The 23,099-nt window shown below is 42.6% G+C and overlaps 3 protein-coding genes across 4 annotated transcripts in view; all 3 read right to left on the reverse strand.

The window, feature by feature from the left end:
* The window catches only part of LOC106607174 (myocardin-related transcription factor A), a 48,659-nt gene extending 45,697 nt beyond the window's left edge, over positions 1-2,962 (reverse strand). For both annotated transcript variants that reach the window (XM_014203837.3, XM_014203833.3), the window contains exon 1: positions 2,757-2,962. The gene's annotated coding sequence lies outside the window, so the exon portion shown is untranslated. The remainder of the gene's footprint in view (positions 1-2,756) is intronic.
* Positions 2,963-9,449: 6,487 nt separating this feature from the next.
* LOC106607225 (nephrocan) lies at positions 9,450-10,773 on the reverse strand. The gene is made up of 2 exons (XM_082976556.1): positions 10,371-10,773; positions 9,450-10,149 (listed from the first exon to the last, which is right to left on the reverse strand). Exon 2 carries the CDS (start codon positions 9,860-9,862, stop codon positions 9,590-9,592), a length of 273 nt encoding a protein of 90 aa, XP_082832682.1. The 5' UTR covers positions 9,863-10,149; positions 10,371-10,773; the 3' UTR covers positions 9,450-9,589.
* Positions 10,774-13,852: 3,079 nt separating this feature from the next.
* On the reverse strand, positions 13,853-22,555 carry LOC106607175 (protein LSM12 homolog A). The gene is made up of 5 exons (XM_014203841.3): positions 22,366-22,555; positions 17,045-17,178; positions 16,261-16,370; positions 15,554-15,680; positions 13,853-15,459 (listed from the first exon to the last, which is right to left on the reverse strand). The coding sequence occupies exons 1-5, from the start codon at positions 22,490-22,492 to the stop codon at positions 15,367-15,369; spliced, it is 591 nt and encodes a 196-aa protein (XP_014059316.1). The 5' UTR covers positions 22,493-22,555; the 3' UTR covers positions 13,853-15,366.
* Positions 22,556-23,099: the final 544 nt, after the last annotated feature.

Raw genomic sequence — 23,099 nt, forward strand, 5'->3', positions numbered from 1 at the left:
CCAGGACCTTAATGTGCTTCTTTTTGAGCCACTTGGCCATGTGTTTTGGGTCATTGTCATGCTGGAATACCGATCCATGAACCATTTTCAATGCCCTGGCTGAGGGAAGGAGGTTCTCACCCAAAATGTGACAGTACATGGCCCCGTCCATCGTCCCTTTGATGCGGTGAAGTTGTCCTGTCCCCTTAGCAGAAAAACACCCCCAAAGCATAATGTTTCCACCTCCATGTTTGACGGTGGGGATGGTGTTCTTGGAGTCATAGGCAGCATTCCTCCTCCGCCAAAAACAGCGAGTTGAGTTGATGTCAAAGAGCTCCATTTTGGTCTCATCTGACCACAACACTTTCACCCAGATGTCCTCTGAATCATTCAGATGTTCATTGGCAAACTTCAGACGGGCATGTATATGTGCTTTCTTGAGCAGGTGGACCTTGCGGGCGCTGCAGGATTTCAGTCCTTCACGGCGTAGTGTGTTACCAATTGTTTTCTTGGTGACTATGGTCCCAGCTGCCTTGAGATCATTGACAAGATCCTCCCGTGTAGTTCTGGGCTGATTCCTCACCGTTCTCATGATCATTGCAACTCTACGAGGTGAGATCTTGCATGGAGCCTCAGGCCGAGGGAGATTGACAGTTCTTTTGTGTTTCTTCCATTTGTGAATAATCGCACCAACTGTTGTCACCTTCTCACCAAGCTGCTTGGCGATGGTCTTGTAGCCCATTCCAGCCTTGTGTAGGTCTACAATCTTGTACCTGACATCCTTGGAGAGCTCTTTGGTCTTGGCCATGGTGGAGAGTTTGGAATCTGATTGATTGATTGCTTCTGTGTACAGGTGTCTTTTATACAGGTAACAAGCTGAGATTAGGAGCACTCCCTTTAAGAGGGTGCTCCTAATCTCAGCTCGTTACCTGTATAAAAAGACACCTGGGAGCCAGAATTCTTTCTGATTGAGAGGGGGTCAAATACTTATTTCCCTCATTAAAATGCAAATCAATATATAACATTTTTGACATGTGTTTTTCTGGATTTTTTGTTTGTTGTTATTCTGTCTCTCACTGTTGAAATAAACCTACCATTAAAATTATAGACTGATCATTTCTTTGTCAGTGGGCAAACGTACAACATCAGCAGGGGATCAAATACTTTTTTCCCCTCACTGTAAGTATAATACAGCATTTAGATAATCAACCTGTTCATAGGCACTGACAATAGAAAAAGTAGGCCAAGTGCAGAGGATCAGCCTGAATAGGGTTATCTGTGAGCCAAATAAATATGAACCACTTATGTCATGGCAGGCAAATCAAATCTAGAGATATGACGCAAGGATAGGTTTATATTTTTTGCCAAACCGAAACAAATCTAAGCCTTGAGAAGGATAAAACAGGCAGGATGGAATCCACAACACTAGCCCGCTCCACTTTTTACAGGCAGTATTAATGCTAATTTATAAACTGGGTGGTTCGAGCCCTGAATGCTGACTGGCTGACAGCCGTGGTATATCAGACCGTATACCAGGGGTATGACAAAACATGTATTTTTACTGCTTTAATTACATTGGTTTATAATAGCAATAAGGCACCTCAGGGTTTTGTGGTACATGGCCAATAAACCACGGCTAAGTGCTGTGTCCAGGCACTCTGCAATGTGTCGTGCATAAGAACAGCCCTTAGCTGTGGTATATTGGTCATATACCACCCCCGTGTCTTATTACTTAACTAACCCAGTTCAGTTGAGGGTGAAATTGCATTCTGCAATTCTTGCATCTGCAGGAATCCCTCTTTTAAACTTCTATTTTTAAGATAGGACATGCGGGAGGCGGCAGCGCTCCAGTACAGTAGGTGGCGTTAATGCACAATAACGTTGGATGCTCGCCTCCGTCCTCCCAAAGAAGGGGCTGGGGCGACAACAGTAATAATACCGGTTAACAGTGTAAACATAAACAGTGCGTTAAAAAACGTTTTGCAGGCCATCTAATAATTTGTCCCGGTAAAAATGTATTGAACGTGCATTTCACATTATGGTAGCCTACCCTTTTGGCTTTACATTGGAGATTTTCACTTTTTTTCATGGTTCTAGGTCAATGTAAGTATTTTGAACATGAACCGAGCCAATGAGCCGGCTCTTTTACATGAACCGAGCCAATGAGCCTGCTCAATGTCCATCACTACTCGACACCACGCAGACTATGTGATTAGCTAGAACGAGCTGTGCGGCCACATACAAGTTCAATCAGACATTCACGCTTGCCATAGAGTTGAAATATTTATACTTAGCTACACATCTACCTCTACTGCACCTGCTGTCTCGACCTCAAATGGTCGACTATGAAAAACCAACTCACCTTCACTTGTTGCATCCTCTATAACCACTGTGATTATTTGACCGTGCTGGTCATATAGCTATGAAAATCTTACCTAGCAAGTCACGTTAGCAGCGGTGAGTGTTTAGGCTACAATTGTGATTGACAACTAGATAGATAGGGAGTTAGCCGTCAAACCACACACTAATGTTAGCTATCTAACCATTATGGTAATTGTGCTGTAACTATTACGTAATACGCTCGCTAGATGCTAGCTACATAGACTCATGGCTCGTGCCAGTGGAGCAGCCATACACCAGATTTTAGCCCCGCGTAGCCAGATGTGAGTGCACTGTTGCTAAACTGGCTAATTTACCTAATCACTAGCCAGCTCCCTAGTCTGATTGCGATTATCTGATGGCTAACCTAGTTGCTAACATTTAGCGGTTTAACTCACCTAGCAAGAGAAACACGCTACTGGTGGTATGGAACCGAGACTGCAAGCATTCGAGTGGTGACGGCAGAAAAGTTATGGTCGACATGTTCGTCGCATTTCCATTGGTCTTCAATCAAATCGATACTTTACTGACCGTTGTTAAAGCTAGCTAGCTAATAACATTCCCTCACAAACTGCTCACTCAAACGAATGTCAAACCAGCAAGAATAACAATCCTTCAGAATAAGAGTTCTGTCCTGTAGTCTTTAAGTGTAAATGATTAAATAAGGAAAACAATTATGGACAATATCTTAATAATCGGTATATCTTACAGCAGTTAAATACAATTAATTACATTATATATTTGTTTGTATTCAATTGTTTTGCCCAAATGATAAAACAAAATTGTGCTTGTACTTCTATGAACTATTTCGAATGTGTGTCAAAATAAAAGTCCTATAGATATCACACATCCCATTCCAAGCCCACAATATCAATTGCCTCTATACCAACATCAGTACAGAATTAGTGTCGAAAGCAGTTAAAATACCCCTTTAATCCCGATGTCTTCCGCTCAAGCAAAGATAATACAGCTCTAACCAATGATTCTCACTTTAATGGCCAGATGTTTGGGGAAAACATATTTAGTAACTGTTCGAACCTGCACTTGATCTACTTCCATTATTAGGATGACACCTTTGGTGTTTGGCACCACAGTAAAAATACTATTCACATTTTTAACACAAACCAGCCTCACATAAATACACCATACACTGATTCTATTGATTTTCTGGACATCGCTGTTTTCCTTTTTTCCCACTAGATAAAGACAATCTTCAAAACCAAAGTAACCTTAAATCAACACAGACACTGGGAAAGTATGGCCTCTCTTCGACTCGTCCAGAGACACTTTTGAGGAGATGGGAAACTCCATTGGAATCGGATTAACGCCCATTGTGTGCGTAATCCACGTGTCGTCAGTGGGAAGCGCTGTGCATTCGGGGACAAGGAAAGCTCTTCTTCAAGGAGTGAATCGGAGTCAATTGGGAGCTAGCCCAGATGCCTATGTGGAGTTGTCCTACTAAGTACTAAGCTAACATATGGAATTGTTTTAAGATGGTCATTCCACGGATCATTTAGCTATTTGATTTGGAATTTTTGGAATTTTAGTATAAAACAAATAAAAAACACAATTTGACAAAAAATAGAATTTGGACTACTACTATAACCTAACACATTGAATAACACGTTCATAAATGGCACAAAAAAAGTCATAAAATGTATCATAAGGAACAAGGCTTTAAAGTGTCTGTCCTATATCTAGGAGATACTGTATAAGAAAGCTCAGGAGATATGTTTTTTTGGAGACATTTAACCCCTTATTTTTGTTGCCACAAAACTACTTCCATACTTCCATTTGTTTGTATGTGTAACCTTCAAACAAGTCCCGTGACACTTGTATGTGTGGTAGAGCAAAACAGAGAACACCATCATGTTTGTGAGAGACTCCCCTTTCCATAGAGTGTAGGATGTCTCAGGGTCTGACAAACACTGCTGTAGCTCATCCACCTTCCAATGCAGATGTGGAAGGCCGACATGCAGTGAGGGAAAAAAGTATTTGATCCCCTGCTGATTTTGTACGTTTGCCCACTGACAAAGAAATGATCAGTCTATAATTTAGATGGTAGGTTTATTTCAACAGTGAGAGACAGAATAACAACCAAAAAATCCAGAAAAACATGTCAAAAATGTTATATATTGATTTGCATTTTAATGAGGGAAATAAGTATGTCAGGGACAAGATTGTAGACCTACACAAGGCTGGAATGGGCTACAAGACCATCGCCAAGCAGCTTGGTGAGAAGGTGACAACAGTTGGTGGAATTATTTGCAAATGGAAGAAACACAAAAGAACTGTCAATCTCCCTCGGCCTGGGGCTCCATGCAAGACCTCACCTTGTGGAGTTGCAATGATCATGAGAACGGTGAGGAATCAGCCCAGAACTACACGGGAAGATCTTGTCAATGATCTCAAGGCAGCTGGGACCATAGTCACCAAGAAAACAATTGGTAACACACTGCGCCGTGAAGGACTGAAATCCTGCAGCGCCCGCAAGGTCCCCCCTGCTCAAGAAAGCACATATACATGCCCGTCTGAAGTTTGCCAGTGAACATCTGAATGATTCAGAGGACAACTGGGTGAAAGTGTTGTGGTCAGATGAGACCAAAATGGAGCTCTATGGCATCAACTCAACTCGCTGTGTTTGGAGGAGGAGGAATGCTGCCTATGACCCCAAGAACACCATCTCCACCATCAAACATGGAGGTGGAAACATTATGCTTTGGGGGTGTTTTTCTGCTAAGGGGACAGGACAACTTCACCGCATCAAAGGGACGATGGACGGGGCCATGTACCGTCAAATCTTGGGTGAGAACCTCCTTCCCTCAGCCAGGGCATTGAAAATGGATCCTGGACTGATATTCCAGCATGACAATGACCCAAAACACATGGCCAAGGCAACAAATGAGTGGCTCAAGAAGAAGCACATTAAGGTCCTGGAGTGGCTTAGCCAGTCTCCAGACCTTAATCCCATAGAAAATCTGTGGAGGGAGCTGAAGGTTCGAGTTGCCAAACGTCAGCCTCGAAACCTTAATGATTTGGAGAAGATCTGCAAAGAGGAGTGGGACAAAATCCCTCCTGAGATGTGTGCAAACCTGGTGGCCAACTACAAGAAATGTCTGACCTCTGTGATTGCCAACAAAGGTTTTGCCACCAAGTACTAAGTCATGTTTTGCAGAGGGGTCAAATACTTATTTCCCTCACTAAAATACAAATCATTTTATAACATTTTTGACATGTGTTTTTCTGGATTGTTTTGTTGTTATTCTGTCTCTCACTGTTCAAATAAACCTACCATTAAAATTATAGACTGATCATTTCTTTGTCAGTGGGCAAACGTACAAAATCAGCAGGGGATCAAATACTTTTTTCCCTTCACTGTAGGTGGATGCAGTGATATCTGTATTTTAAACTGGCAGATTTTTATGTGGATTTTTTATGTTGTTACTTAGATTAACGCATTGGTTAACTACTGGGGGGCAAGGAGACCCCCAGCTCCGCTAAAACCATTGATAACCATGTGCCATTTAAGGGATTGTTAAATAAATGTTATATAACTATTTGCTATGTAGTTAGCTAAGCAAACATGTCATTTAACTTGCATCATTAGAGATGAGGCTTTTGGAAAGAGCTTGACACTGGCAAGTCCTCGTCCTGGTAAAGTTAGTCGAACTACTGTCATCACTTACTTATAGGCAAGCAAATCAAACAATATTTGGATATAGCCATCTACTGTAATTTATCCTCTTAAGGATTAGCCCTTTTTTCAATTTTCGCCTAAAATGACATACTCAAATCTAACTGCCTATTGCTCAGGCCCTGATCAAGGATATGCATATTCTTGGTACCATTTGAAAGGAAAGACTTAAGTTTATGGAAATGTGAAAGGAATGTAGGATAACAACACACAATAGATCTGGTAAAAGATAATACAAAGAAAAAAAAACAGACATATCATTGGTTAGACTTAGAACCAAATTCAGTCTGGTCCATTTGCAGTTCCTCTGACAGATTCATATTTCTGCAAGACAAAATGGTCCCACATTAAACTAAATACAACTTATAAAGGCTTCATAAGCACTACATAAAGACTTAACAAATCATCTATAAGCATATGTCATACTCTATAAATTGTGTATAAACATGTCACATTTGGAAATTTACCCTACAGTGGAAATGGCTATGTCACACTGAATACACAATTTATAGAGTATGACATAGTTAGATTATTTGTGAAACCTTTATGTATGCTCAGTGGTGTAAAGTACTTAAGTAGTTTTTTGGGGTATCTGTACTTCACTATTCATATTTTTGACAACCTTTACTTCACTACTTCACCTACTGCCTATCGTCTGGCAGACTCACTTGGTGTGCCCCTGGCTATCCATACATTTCTAAAAGAAAATGGTGCTGTCTGCTTTGCTTAATATAAGGAATTTGAAATATATACTTTTACTTCTACACTGAAGTATATTTTAGCAATTACATTTACTTTTGATACTTAAGTATATTTAAAACCAAATACTTCCAGACTTTTACTCAAGTAGTATTTTACTGGGTGACTTTCACTTTTACTTGAGTAGATTTCTATTAAGGTATCTATACTTTTACTCAAGTATGAGAATTCGGTACTTTTTCCACCACTGTGTATGCTCTACTTTGTACATTTGCAACTGACAAAATCATCTCAAATGGTGGATTTGGCGCCACTATCTGTCAACAGTTTCCACAAAATGTCATTTAAATAGTTTCATGCAACGTGTGTCAGAATTAGGGAAACCAGAAATGCCCTTCTGGCTAATCTTCCATTACCAAGAATGACAAAGACAACATTACTAATAAATGTAAAAAAATAGGAAAACCCATTAGAAAGCTTAAAGAAATTGTTCACCAAAATTACATATTGGTTTCCTTACCCTTTAAGTAGTCTATGGACAAGGTACGACAACAGTCCATGCTTTGGTTTAACTGGCCACTGATTCAAATGCTAACTTTTAGTATTTGTGGCACAAATCCAATGCAAGTCAATGGTTCCTATATTAGCATTTTCACACTTTGTCAAAATCATCCTATAGTATCTGAAAATGTATTGTGGAACTCAAGTTACTTAAAGATTATTTGGGTTGTGGACCAGGATGTGGACATGAAGCTAAGGTTATGATTTGGTTTAGGGATGTGGATACGAATCTAGGGTTAGGGTTGAGGCTAGGTTAAGTTTGAACTGGGGTGTTGAAGGTATGAAGCTAAGGAAATCCTCTGGGTTGATTATGAAGACTTTAATGTCATAAAATCCCATACCATTTTCTCTTGGCTAAATTAGAGGTTTCTTCGGAGACAATGGCATCTGGTTTCTGTTGTGCAATATGAGCTAATGGAATTTAATTATGTAACTTATACCTTCGTCTGTCCTAAGTTTTTAAGTAAAGGATGAGAGCTAGTTTGTATTAAAACACCCTACGTCAATCTCATAGATCTGTTCGGACTGGGTTCTGACAACTAAAAAATTGTAATACACACACCTGTAGACGGTTATTATGCCATTGTGTCATATCATTGTTATCTGGTTCATCTGATAATAGCTTTGGTCACATGGGTGGCTGGCCCATATCTCCATTGCTGAATTGCTTCTCCTTATCCAGATCCATTTATAAGGCTGCTGAGCAGAAACAGCATCAGTACTGATACAGGTTCAATTTCTGGACATTATCCTCCTCTTAGATAAGGTCTGCCCAGGGGATTTGAGCTGGGTGGCTGTCTGTTTTCTACCCGTGGCAGTCTGTTTCCTCCTCTGGTTTTTAATCAGAGCCGTAATCTGCTGATGTTACTCTGAAGGCCAGGCTCATAAGCCACATTCTCCCTGTGACCTGGATTCAAGCCTTTTAAAACCCTGCAGCAATTTGTTTCTGGCCAAAGACCGGTGTCAGAATATGAAATCCTCTATCAGAGTCTAATGCAAAACAAACACTTCCTAAAATTAAGTACTTCATCTGTGCTCTCCATTTCAATATCACCAAACCCACAGGAATATGATGCGGTTGTGGCCGAGGTCCAGCTTCTCCAGGCTGGAGGCCAAACCCACAAGCAAAACGTATGTTACCAAATGCACATTTTCATCTAAAAGGGGAGAACATTTTGTCACATCATGGCAGACCTAGATAGATTGAAACCGGCTTTAATCTGTGTGTGAGCTGGAATAGTGGTGATTAATTGGGGAATAATTTGACATTGACTAAAGCAGATGATCATCTAAGGGAGTGTTTAGCTTTAGTGCAGTGCATGGAATAGGGAAAGTGGAGACCTCTATACTCAAATCAGGCAAAGATTTAATCCAGGAACATCACAAGGTAGAGTAAAAATAAAGAATCATACTTTATTACGATCTGTATACAATAAATTCCCTATCAAACATATCCATGTGTTAGAAGATAATCATTCATGAGACAAAAATAACTACTGTACTTTGAGTATAGGCCTACATTTGAAACATGACACCCAAGTTCTCAACAGTGTGCAGAAATGGAATAGACAGTATTTTTCTGTTGAACATTTTCTCTTCAAACACTGTACTGGTGTTTTAAGAAAGAAATTAACAGGATAAATTGGAAGCAGTCAAACATTTCAGGTAGGTCTTAAATGATACACCGAAAAATAATGATGTCCATTCCTCAAGTTCCACAAGTCAGAGACTTCTAGATATATCATACAAAACTGCTCATACTCTAAAATATTGTTTCTCAGACTCTTGGAACCAGAATGGGGCATGCATTATGACCATGATGAAGTAGAAGAGAGAATGAGTGCCTCCAACAAGTTCAACTGAATGTTAAGGAGCAGTCTGAGCCTGAGGTGTGTTATGAACCCTCACAGTCAGTTTGCTGCAGATGGGAAATGGCCCCTTTCTTTTTTTCTTCTTCAAACATAAAATGACCAGGGAGCATGGTGTAAAATGTGATCCTAGATCGGTGAGGGAAAATGCATCTATCGAACGGATTACACACTCACTCAGTGTCCCTCCCCCATGACAGTCACCTCTCCTGGGTCTGCGACTCAGCATCCCAGCTCTTGCCGCCATGTTGGTTCTTTTTGCGGGTGTGTTCGGCCATGACCACAGCTGCCAACACGGTCACCAGTACCATCAAGGTGATGACCAGCACGGTGGCCGTCTCTGCCATGCACAACTGCCTGTCCACCCATGCCAGCGAGGCGCCCGCCAGCTGCAGAGGCTCGCGGCACGTCACGTTGTGGTAGTCGTCAACGTGAAGGTGCGCACACTCAGCAGCTTGCTGAAGACCCGGTGCAGGTCGCAGACGCAGTTCCATGGGTTGCCAGCTAGCTGCAGGTGGGTGCCGGCCGTGTGGAGGCTCAGAAAGGTCTTGAACTTAAGGTGCTGCAGCTGGTTTCCCTCCAGGCCCAGCAGGGTGAGGCTGTGCAGGGGAGCCAGAGCCTCCGTGTCGATGTGAGTGATGTTGTTCTGGCCCAGCTGCAGGGCCTCCAGGACGGGCAGCATGGACAGGGAACCATGGCGTACAGCTCCCAGCTGGTTGGCATGGAGGTAGAGATGGCGCAGGCAAGACAGGCCCCGGAAGGCTCCTGGCTGCAGGAAGGTGATGTGGTTGTGGCTGAGGTCCAGCTTCTCCAGGTGCTCCAGGCTGGAGACTTCTAGCCACTCAAGGGTGTTGTGGTCCAGCCGGAGCTCCCGGACCGAGGACAGACTGTGGGAAAGTCCAACGGCAGCCGGCGCAGCTTGTTACGGCTCATGTCCAGCTTCTCCAGAAAGGAGAGGGAGTAGAAGGCCTGGGAGAGGAGGGTACAATCAATTATGAACATGATTACTTTTTCATCAGCATCAAACCCTCATATCCAGCATCAAATCCTTATGCTAAACTATGCCACTAATGTTTTCTAATGCATAGGCTATCGCAGTGTTTCTTAATCCATTACTAGTGCTGGGCTAGACCAAAAATGTACTCAGTAGGTCCCCCATGAGTATATGACATGGGTTTCGCATGTGTTACCTCGGGCTGCAGCAGCTGGATTCCACTGTCAGACAGGACCCGCAGTCACCAAGGCAAAGGCACGGCTCCGCACTTCCATCAGCAAGTTGCTACCCAGGTCCAGCAGCCAGGTGCCATGGGACAGGCCGTGGGGCACTTGGAGGAACCCGCACGTTCGGCAGTCCACCAAATCCGAGTGTTCGTAGCAGAGGCAGTGGTGAGGGCACTCTTTTGAACCTAACACTGAAGACAGCGCCAGCAGCAGCAGGGCAGGAAATAACATATTACTTGCAAAAATGAGCACCTAAAGTGCTTTATCACGACAAGGCTTGAGGACGTTTGGAGTGGAGTATCAGAATCCAGATATCTGGACAACAACCCTAAGCACACAGCCAAGACAACGCAGCAGTGGCTTCAGGACAATCTGCAAAATAAGGCAAACGACCATTAGACTTATGGTTTGGAGATACAGTATCAAACGCTGTCGCTGAGTAGTGAGTATTCGGTACGATAGAGGAACATGTACATTTAATAGCTCTGTAAGCTGTAGGCTTTTAATAGCTTGAACTAGTCGACATCTCTAAAAGACAAGATGGAAAACTCAGAAGCCGTTACTGTACACAATACCAGCAGTGAGCCGGTTGCGCGTAATGTTTTACGCATAGCCTACTTTAGCGGTTAAGTTATACGAGCTGTGGGTATTGTTGGTAATTGCATTAAGACACAATTACGTTTTTAAATACGTTAGTGTAAATATAAAAGGTAACTTTTTTTAAACCGACAAAACAGCAAGCCTATTCAACTAACGATAACAGCAACAATAAATAACTCGTAATTACATTTTAAACAATACTTTACCTACAATCTTTATATCCAATCAACAATGAGAAGCGCTGGTGCCGCATCAGTAAACTAACTCCAGCGTCCTCATCACGCTCCCTCCCGCTTTTTCCGTAGAGATCGAATCCACAAATCATCCGCCCTACAGATGTTCCCATCTAATAATGGAGTTTTTGTTTTAGTACTCCTTAGTAGCGCCCCCCCCCCCCCCCCCCTTTATTTCACCTCAATTTATCCAGTGTCGCCCTATTAGCCAGAGTAGAATAAACATCCCAGTTACCAATTGAAGTCCCCTCGTTTTTCTAATATGAAAAACTGACGATGGAACATCTGCCCTGCAATGCCCCAATTTTAATATTATACAATTTGTAGTTTTCGTGAATTTCTTCTGAACAAATGTAATTGCGTCTTATGAATCACATTTACGCAGAGGTTACATGGTGCATCCATCAACCTGTGTCCAATAGTTATATACAGTGAATTCGGAAAGTATTCAGACCACTCCACATTTTACGTTACAGCCTTATTCTAAAATGGATTAATATATCTTCAATCTACACCCAATACTCCACAATGACAAAAGAAAGACGTTTTTGCAAATGTATTAAAAATAAAAAACAAAAATACCTTTATTTACATAAGTATAAAGACCCTTTGCTATGAGACTCGAAATGGAACTCCAGTGCATCCTGTTCCCATTGATCATCCTTGAGATGTTTCTACAACTTGATTGGAATCCACCTGTGGTAAATTCAATTGATTGGACATGATTTGGAAAGGCACATCTGTCTATATAATGTCCCACAGTTGACAGTGCATGTCAGATCAAATACCTAGCCATGAGGTCGAAGGAATTGTCTGTAGAGCTCCAAGACAGCATTGTATCGAGGCACAGATCTGGGTAAGTGTACCAGAAAATGTCTGCAGCATTGAAGGTCCAAAAGAACAGTGGCCTCCATTCTTAAAGAAGTTTGGAACCACCAAGTCTTCCTAAAGCTGGCCGCCCGGCCAAACTGAGCAATCGGGGGATTAGGGCCTTGGTCAGGGAGGTAACCAAATACCCGGTGGGCACTCTGACAGAGTTCCTCTGTGGAGATGGGAGAAACTTCCAGAAGGACAACAAATCAGGCCTTTATGGTGGAGCGGCCAGACGGAAGCCTCAGTAAAAGGCACATGACAGCCCGTTTGGAGATTGCCGAAAGGCACCTAAAGATTCTCTGGACTGATGAAACTAAGACTGAACTCTTTCCCTGAATGCCAAGCTTCACATCTGGAGGAATCCTAGCACCATCCCTACGGTGAAGCATGGTGGTGGCAGCATCATGCAGTGGGGATGTTTTTCAGCAGGACTTAAACCCAATCGAACATCTCTGGAGACCTGAAAGTAGCTGTGCAGCGACACTCCACATCCAACCTGACAGCCCTTGAGAGGATCTGCAGAGAAGAATGAGAGGAACTCCCCAAATACAGGTGTACCAAGCTTGTAGCGTCATACCCACGAAGACTCGAGGCTGGAATTGCTGCCAAAGGTGCTTCAAAAAAGTACCGAGTAAAGGATCTGAATACTTATGTAAATGTATATATTTTTTTTAAATATATACACATATACAGTTTGCAAACATACCAATATTCCAAACTTGCCACACCACAGCATTTTCTTCATTTAAAGGCATCCATTGAAACAATATTCTTCTCAACAAGTTTAACATCATGCCACCAGTTGCTACACCATCTGAGAGTTAGACCACAAATTAATAGATGGACAATTCTTTGCACCTGGAGGGGTTCTAGAAGGTGATAAAGGGGAAACTTGCTGTGAATAATAGATTCATACACCGTCCTGCTGACCAAGGCATGTGTAGGGTACGGTTTCAGATCTGTTTCGCCTCTATACATGGAGTCCTGGAAAAAGGAAAACTATTCTCAGCCTGAATTAATGATTTAATCGAGGTAAAAAAATAAATAAAAAAAGTCAATGAGTGACTAAGCATGCCATTCTATAGGGAAGAATAGACTCCTTTAATTGGTTGAGTGAATCTCCCTTGTATTTTTGATTATGTTGAGTAGCCCACAAATGCCCCTAGAAGCCCTCAATTTCTCATGACAGGTAGGCAGGCCTGCTCTATTTAATTCATTAAGTGAGTGAATAGGGAACATAGAGTATTTCAACACCCTTTGTGGCATTTCACCAAATAGATTTTTAGATGAAATGTCATTATGTACAATTCTAACAATGTGCCATGGTTCTTTGTTATGTAGATACATAATGTTTATTGAAGGCAAGACCTCAGAGCTTGGATACTGTCTGATATGACCTATTGAATGGACATGGTCATTGCTCGTTTACCACATCCATACATCTCATATCCCACCTTCATTTACATTTCTATGATGCCCTCTGCTGACAATTTGAAGGCATAGCAAAGAACAAAAATGGTTTGGATACAACTGCAATTCATCCATCCCAGATGATCCAGCTCAATAAAACCTGGCTATAAAAATGTTGAAATAATGCATTTAACAAAGAGTTGAAGATGAATTCCTTTTCCCTGAGAAAGGAATATTTTGATACGAGTGTAAACGAAAGACTGATTGCTACATCAACTACTAGAAAAACATGAACACCAAAGACATTAAAGAAAGAAACATGACAAACTGCAAACTTCGTTTTTTTCCCTCTTTTTTATTTCCATGTTACTAGCTATTTAAAAATAAAAAATAAAATACTGGGAAGGAAACCTTGGCAACGGCAGCCTCGTTGACACACGGTGGACGGGTAAACAACGCGGATGCCTGTCACAACTTAACCCCACTGGCCGAGCCTCCAATCAGGCTACATTGTTATAAACACGAGGCTGGGATAGGGGCCTTTGGGAACCCTGCTCCCCATCCCAGTCTCAAACATGGCAAGATATCTTTAGGTACATTTTTTCCAAAAGTGAATACAAAGCATCCCATACAGAACTGAGATCGATCTCATCGCACACGGTTCAGTGGCACGCCATATGATATTGGCCAACGTGGTTAATTCATTTGTTTTTTGTTTGAACATGGGAGGAATGCATTGAGTCGGGCGGAAGAGCAGATTTCATCTGCCAAAGTGTGTCAATGGTTGGTAGACAATAAGAGTGGGAGATGGAGAATGTAAGAGAGCTGGATTTCAATGTGGTCCCATCGTGGAAGAGGTACTGTATTGTAGAATCAAAGACCATGAGGGACAAGGATGAAAGGGAAGAGGAAAACAGCCCAGCCTCTAAAATAACATATGCCCCTTATCTTTAGCTTCCAGACTTAAAACTATACACAGAAAAACAGAGCAAATTTAGTTCAGGTGGGACCATGCAGCAAGAGCTTATGGGTAAAAGCAGACAGTCATGTCTGTTTGGAAAAAAGGAAAGCATTTCATGAAAATATTTCAAGCTACTAGAACCAAATGGGTGTTTACAACTTGTATTTTTTATGAAAGGACAATTTGGGGGAGGTATTTCAAGTCTATTTTATGTCAGATTCATAATGTTAACACAATTTGAGTGTTTCCCCAGTTGAGGGAAATCAGCAATTTCAATAACCTACTGGGTGCATGTTTGTAAGATTGTGAGAGTTCCCATTCATCCCATTCACACGGTGTCACTATTGGCATCCTTTCAGTCAGCTGTTAAAAAAATAACCATGTGCTTTCAAGAAAGCTATTAAAATTTGTGTTCTTGTCAAAACAGTATTTCAATATTAGAAAAGGTCCTTTATCTCTTACCATAAATTTCTACTGTTGAAATTTACGAAAAATGACTAGAAAATAGATCGACCAATGAACAGAAATCAAGTGACTTTTCTCTGTGAAATGGAAGTGAGGAGCAGGCTTGATGGCAGGAGGAGAGAAGAAACATAAGGGAAGGTAAGAGGTCAAGAAGAGGAGTGGGTGAGGAATGGTGGCAAATTGAGATTACTTTTGTTAGATTATCTTTAAAAATGAACTGGATATTTCCCCTCTCGGTTGGGACCCCTTTTGTTCTGTTCAAAATGTTGGACACCTCTGATGGAGGTGGGGGGGTGGAACACTGGCCTTGGTCTGATGTTGAAGAGGGGAAGAGAAAAGAACAAACCAAAACTTCCTTTGCCGTTGTGACCTCCCCCAACCAATTCCCCCTCCCACACCCCCTATCCGGACTGAACCTCCGGCTCAAGATGATAAAGTGGAGTCTTTCTGTGTTTGCTGTGCTTGTGGCCGTTGCACCGACTTCTGGCTCTCCACATCTCTAAAATGTTTCTCCACCTGCAGGGGACAAGACCAGTAACATTTTATCCTCAATCAACTTTCTGGTACTGCCATTCCTGTATTCCCTTCAATAGTGAAAAGGCATACTCACTATTTTGCGTACGTGACTTAAAGCGCTACCCTCTTTGCCTTTGCAGTTCTCCACCTGGTAAGGTGGGGATATGACCACGTCGTCCATCACCATGATGTTCTTCTCCTGCCATTTGCAGTCTTTGATGCTACAGAGAGATGGAGAATGTTTTTGAAAAAAAGCACCCAGTAACTTCCTTCAGTCAGGGTACTGAGGTTAAAGGCTTCAGGTCACACATTTAGACAGATGACTCCATGCAGCAGGTATCGGATGGTGGACAGGTGCATATCGAACAGCAACAACGCTGAATAAAATATACAAACAAATTAAACAAAAGAACATTACAGAATTAACAGCTTACATCAGAAATTGGTCAATCAGTGTTGGTACTGTAAGACTTACGGTCATAGGTCACTCACTGTAGTCTAGGCCAAATCAGGGATCAACACTACAATCCCATTACAACCAAGAGGTATAATGGAATGCATACTATTTGATAGGGTTTAAAACAAAACATTACTGAATCAAAGACTGCCATTCAAACAGGTCAATAAATCAGTGAAGGCAACTTCAACATCCAACGAGACTATTTAAATGCATTGGGCAGCACATTTTCTTTAAAACAGCCTTTCCTGGCCATTGGGGACCGTCATAGTAAGTAAATAACTGATGTTTCTATAGTTGGATAAAGCAGAGCCCCAGTATTAGAGACAAGAGATGATACTCACGTTTTATGTATAGTCTGGAATAGCTGTTGGCCCTCCACGGAGACTCCAGCACTAATTGCATATGCTTGGGATAACTTGTCTTCCTTTTCCGACCGTGCTCTGTTGGCAAGCTGCAGGCGTGTTGGAAAGGTGTGTTAGAGCTGTTTACAAAAGCCAACATTCTCAACTGAGAACCCTAAAAGCCCTCGGAAGTTAAAGTAGGTAAAAGGAAAAGGTTATATTTGGCATTGAAAGGAACTTTAAGGAATTTCCGCCCGTTAGCAATACAAATGAATATTAGAAACTGCTAACTGATAATTTGTGTCAAATGTGGAACAGGTGGGTTTTGTTTGATGCCGACCAAAGTTGAATGATATGGTGATGGAACATTTCATGATTTTTTTGGGCAAGACAATAGCCATTCATTCTTTAAATATGCAAGCAATCCATTCAGGTTAACCATATGGTTCCAATCAATATGTGAAAGCACCTAAAATTATACAATTAATTGACTCTGTGTTGGGATAGGGATTCCCAATACCAGTCCTGAAAAAAACCTGCACACCCCATTGGTTGTTCCAGCCCAGCATAACTACACCTGATTCAACTAGGATAATCAGCTTGCCTAAACAAATGACAGTCTTTAGTCTGACTCTGAACCACAATTAGCTGAATCAAGTGAGTTAGTGCAGGACTTATTGATAAAGCTAATGACAAAATGACCAGATGTCCAATGATTCTTCACTACTTTGTATGAGAAGATGTGTCAAGAAGGGTGTGAGGAGTGGTGATTGGCTGGTCTTACCTTGCTGACATTCAGAGATGCTAGTGGAGGAGGAGTTTCAGTGCGGTCATTAATGATGTCCACCTCAGACACGTAGGCTAAGTTAATCAGGACCACGTCGCTGACGTTAGCCTTTCCACTGGAGGGGGCGCATTCTGAAAGGGCAGTGGGTCAAGGCAATGTACTACACATTCAGAATGGAGGTCAAATTAGCAGCAGTTGGCATTAGACTAAATACACATGCAGGACTTGTATGTGAGGGAAACAATGGATCGGCTGGAATCATAACTATCACTTCTTCCACAAACATTAGGCTATGCCAGACCTGAGGTAAATCACCAACATTTTTATGTTATTGAGCTTAGGGAGAAGTCAGAACACACATTCTAAGTGGCAAAGTGCAGCTAGTCACAATAGTGCAATTTAGTCACTCAATAGTGAACCACTGACCAAATAGGCCTAATAAGTCAGCACACCATATGCTACTCTAGTAGAACACAAAATCCAAGCACAGCACCAATCCAACTTTGCCAGGTGCTGGAGATCCTCGGTGGAACAACTTCTTCCTTCACGCCCCCTATTCTGCCATTCAAGTTCAACAGCAGTCTAACAGCCTCCTCACAACAGAACATCCTGGGATCATGCATCCCCATAACCTAGTAAACAGGTCCAGGGTTCACCACGGCAGTCCAGGAACAGCCTCTTGCTTAAGAAACAATGCAGACGGTTACAACCCAGAACAGAAGTCCTAAACATAGGCTAAGCTCAGGACTTGAAAGTCAAACAAAACCACCAGCAACTAAACAAAATTAGCCCACTCAGAACTTCTCAAAGGAGATGTTTAAGAAGCAAGCATTTCACAGTTAGTCTACACCTGTTAACGAAGCATGTGACAAATACAACATTTGATTTGAAGACGGCATGAGGTGTATGCACTCCACCAGCAGATCCCCTTTCAACTCCGCTAACTTAAGTGAGGGGACAGAGTCCAATGCATTGTTTGTAAGGGAGGAGGTTGGGTAAGAACGAGCCACAATTCATCATGTGGATATCAGAAATACTGTTGAGCGAAAGAGGGCAAATAGCCTACTAGACAGATAAAAAATTATTGGCATACTAAGCACAACAGCCAAGAGTAGCCTTCACAAACACCCAACTGTGTTAAGCTCAAAGGATACTATCTAGTAGCAGCCTGCTCACTGCCCTTGAGACACGGTTTATAGTCTGGTGACAGACCAAATTCACAGACTCAGTCTGTGACCTCACAACAACCGAAGGCAGCACAGAACTTGCCCTTCAACTGATTTCCCAAAAACACCCTCAAACCTGAGCCAAGCTAATTATTGTCCTAATAAAAACAGGTTGGATATGAGTAAAAGTCTGGGAAGTAGGCCTGTGTCTTCACTATGGTTAGACACGTTTTCCCATTTCAAGGCAGGCAGACAGGTAAAGTGCTCAGAGCTGAACTCATTCAGGTTTACAATCCTTCATTATATGGCTGCTGCACTCCCTCCATAACAGTAATAGAGGGCTGTGGATTTCCTGTCTGACATCATGACCTTTCAGTGACTCACCAGCCTCAAGGGAAACAACCTAACATGCCATGAGGGTATGACTGACTGGATCTAGAAGCTTTATTTACCCCCGGTTCTATACAATGCTATTGTGTCACCCTGAAAACATGTCACACTGTGTGCTTCGATAAGCAAACTACCTCAAGTGAATAGGCCGACATGATACACATCTTGAAGAGTGACTTGCCCCTTTGACCTGGGCCTTAGCATTGGGAAAAACACCCTCTATGCATCTCACAACATCCACAAAAAAAGTAGACTAGATTTAACAACCTTAACATTGTAGATCTGTACTCCGGGCTACTCATCAACTGACATTGATAAAATGCCTCTAATTTAACAAGATCAAATGAGCAAAGTCTGAGGATTCTGAGGCAGTACTACCTTCCAGCCAGGTAAGACACCTGTGACATCCACCGGAACGTGAAGGTATGGAATGCACACTGTTGAAATCCACAATGCTGATGCAGTGTGATAACAACTCACTGACAGACACAGACATCACATTCTTTCCCCTGGCTGTGGCTGCAGTTGTTCCACTATCACAGAGTGGTCTGACTCTGGGCCTTTCTGTCCTATACCAGGCAGAGGTGAAAGATTATCCCGCACAACCAAGCAAACAGAATTCTTAGTGCTCTGCAATGTATGTCTGTGTGAGCAAATAGTCCAAATCAAATGGCTTACTTAGAGTTCTGCAGCATATCAAATCTAGCAGTTTTCATGAGCGTCTATTTCTCTAAGCAGTGCTCTGTGCAGGCCTGAAAAGGAATTTAGCTGGGCTAAACGCACAAGTTAGTGAGCAAGAGATGTGTATAATACCTCAACTTCACCCAACCTATATTGTATGAGGTCTTCTCCAAATGTTGCCTGTAAAAAAATCCACCTGACTTTATCCTATCGACATCACTCAAGTCTAAGTTTGTTTTACTCACTGCTTTAGCACACGCCACCAACTCTGATGTCCTTGCTGGGTCTGAATCCTGGCTTAGGAAGGCCACCAAAAAAAAAAATCTGAGATTTCCATCCCCAACTACAACATTTTCCGTCAAGATAGAACTGCCAAAGGAGGAGTTGCAATCTACTGCCTCATTGCCTGCATCCGCGGTCAAACGACCACCCCTCATCACTGTAAAATGCTCCCTTAAACACTTGTGAGCAGGCCTTTCTAATCGACCTGGCCCGGGTATCCTTGAAGGATATTGACCTCATCCCTTCAATAGAGGATGCCTGGTCGTTCTTTAAAATAAATTTCCTCACCATCTTAAATAAGCCCCATGCCCCTTTCAAAAAATTTTGAACTAAGAACAGATATAGCCCCAGGTTCACTCCAGAACCGACTGCCATCAACCAGCACAAAAACATCCTGTGGCGGACTGCACTAGCATCGAATTGTCCCCGCGATATGCAACTTTTCAGGGAAGTCAGGAACCAATAGACGCAGTCAGTCAGAAAAGCAAAGGCTAGCTTATTCAAAAAGAAATTCGCATCCTGTAACTAAGGCCAAAAAGTTTTGGGACACTAAAGTCCATGGATAACAAGAGCACCTCCTCCCAGCTGCCCACTGCACTGAGGCTATGAAACACTCACCACCGATAAATCCACAATAAATCGATCATTTCAATAAGCATCTCTACGGCTGGCCATGCTTTCCTCCTGGCTACCCCAACCCCGGCGAACAGCTCCACACCCCTGCAGCTACTTGCCCAAGCCTCTCCAGCTTCTCCTTCACCCAAATCGCAGATGTTCTGAAAGAGCTGCAAAACCTGAGCCCTTACAAATCAGCTGGGCTAGACAATCTGGACCCTCTCTAAAATTATCAGACGCCATTGTTGCAACCCCTATTACCAGTCCCTAAAGATTGTAAAGCTGCCACAGTCACCCCCCCTCTTCAAAGGGGGTGACACTCTGGACCCAAACTGTTACAGAAATATATCCATCCTGCCCAGCCTTTCTAAAGTCTTCGAAAGCCTAGTTAATAAACAGATCACTGACCATTTCGAATCCCACCGTACCTTCTCCGCTGTGCAATCCGGTTTCCGAGCTGGTCACGGGTGCACCTCAGCCACGCTCAAGGTATTAAACGATATAACCGCCATCGATAAAAGACAGTACTGTGCAGCCGTCTTCATCGACCTGGCCACATTCTTATCGGCAGACTCAACTGCCTTGGTTTCTCAAATGACTGCCTCGCCTGGTTCACCAACTACTTCTCAGATAGAGTTCAGTGTGTCAAAATCAGAAGGCCTGTTGTCCGGACCTCTGGCAGTCTCTATGGGGGTACCACAGGGTTCAATTCTCAGGCCGACTCTCTTCTCTGTATACGTCAATGATGTCGCTTTTGCTGCTGGTGATTCTCTGATCCACCTCTATGCAGATGACACCCTTCAGTATACTTCTGGCCCTTCTTCGGACAAGGTGTTAACTAACCTCCAGACGAGCTCCTTCCATGGCCTCCAACTGCTCTTAAAATTCAAGTAAAACTAAATGCATGCTCTTCAACCGATCACTGCCCGCCCATCCAGCATCACTACTCTGGACGGTTCTGACTTAGAATATGTGGACAACTACAAATACCTAGCTGTCTGGTTAGACTGTAAACTCTCCTTCCAGACTCACATTAAGCATCTCCAAACCAAAATTAAATCTAGAATCGGCTTCCTATTTCGCAACAAAGCATCCTTCACTCATGCTGCCAAACATAACCTCGTAAACCCGACCAAACCTCGACGATGTCATTTATAAAATAGCCTCCAACACTCTACTCAACAAATTGGATGCAGTCTATCACAGTACCATCCGTTTTGTCAGCAAAGCCCCATATACCACCCACACCACTGCGACCTGTATGCTCTCGTCGGCTGGCCCCCACTGGCTCCAGGTCATCTATAAGTCTTTGCTAGGTAAAGTACCTGGTTAAATAAAGGTGAAATAAAACATTTAAAAATGTAATGAAATACAAGTCTGCACAGTCACATAACATATTTCACATCTTCCAATATAGCTACAGCTAAGAACATGCATATAGCTAACGTTAATGCATTTCTCAAGTCCGCGACAAAACACTTGACAGGGGTCAAAGTACTTAGGTAGGCAGTTACTACCGCACTACTAGTTAACGTTAGCTTGAGTAGTTAACCTAAGAACTTGACAGTCACACCTTTCTAAACTGTCACCAGTGAATCATTGCGTGTCAGTTTCGACAACGTAAGCTAACCAGGGGTGGGTAGCTAGCTATATCATTACATGACTAGCCATCAATGTTCTTTAAATAACCATTGTTTTAGAGCATAAGACAATTCTAAGCGTGGTCTGCTAGTTAGCTCTTTTTCTAGCTGCATGCTAACTGTTATTAAGAATTTGCCAGGCATAACGCCCCTTGGAGCTGCCAGATAGTGATCCATACAAGGACTGACAGTGCTAACGCTGACCACAATAGCTTGTGTTAGCAAGCATTATGGCACAATACTATGCCAACTTCGATAGCTAGCTGGCTAACAACAAATATTAACTCAAGATTATACAGATTCTAAACTTACCACACCTGGCTTGAAATAGAAAGTAACAAGGTTTAAAGTAACTGAACGGAACCGTATTTAAATCGTGTGGTTAGCTACGTTTTGATCAAGAGTAAGCTAGTTAGCTCCCTAGCTAGTCTCGACTACGCTTGCGCGGATCTCAATTTGGCAAAGAGAGACCAGTTACCCCCAGGCCCCTTACAGCCTGGAAGACCACCGATTTAGTGACAACGGAAAATTGTAAAAAGGATACTCAAAGTCAACATCTTGGACTGATAGTCAAAGGCAACGACCTCTCCTTGCAATTGCTGCCCCAAGCAGGTGAGGCAGGAGACATGGCTCCCGACACTGAAATACTCCCCCGGTCCAGGAGCCGCCATCTTCTCCGCCAGGAAACGGGAGCGCCAGATTTACGTAAATATACGCCGTGGCGTCACTGACTATAGCTAGGGAATGTTGATGGGCGTGTCATAGATTATCAATCAGTCATGAGGTGGAGAATTGGACCGCCCAGGGAAGTGTGATCAGAGTGGAACCGATCTGGACCTTTAATTGTCCTGATCTAGTAATATTTTATTAGAAGTCCTTCTCGCCACAATAAAAGTCATTCATTTCTTTGACATGAAAAAACGTATGTCCGACTTGCTAACTGGTTGAACGCGAAACGTGTATAACGGCAACCAGTTACCAAGTTCGACTATAAGGCACACTAGCACATGAACGGCGGCAATAGTACTTCTCAAGATGTTGAAATATTGGTGAGTAGGCCTACGCATAAAAACATATCGTTAATTCACTCACACTGTTTGGAGACTGAATTTGAGGGTTGCTTTGACCACACACACATCCCTCATCACAAGCACCAGAGTTGGCATTTCACATTCATCTTATTTTTCCACCATAAATGTATATGTGGAGTGGACAGTCCTTAAGATATGCTTTTGACTTGCCTGTTACAAGCCCAATTACCGACTGGGCACTTTCCCT

The sequence above is a fragment of the Salmo salar genome, chromosome 06, assembly GCF_965601325.2.
Source record: "Salmo salar chromosome 06, fSalSal1, whole genome shotgun sequence".
In the NCBI taxonomy this organism is placed as follows: domain Eukaryota; kingdom Metazoa; phylum Chordata; class Actinopteri; order Salmoniformes; family Salmonidae; genus Salmo; species Salmo salar.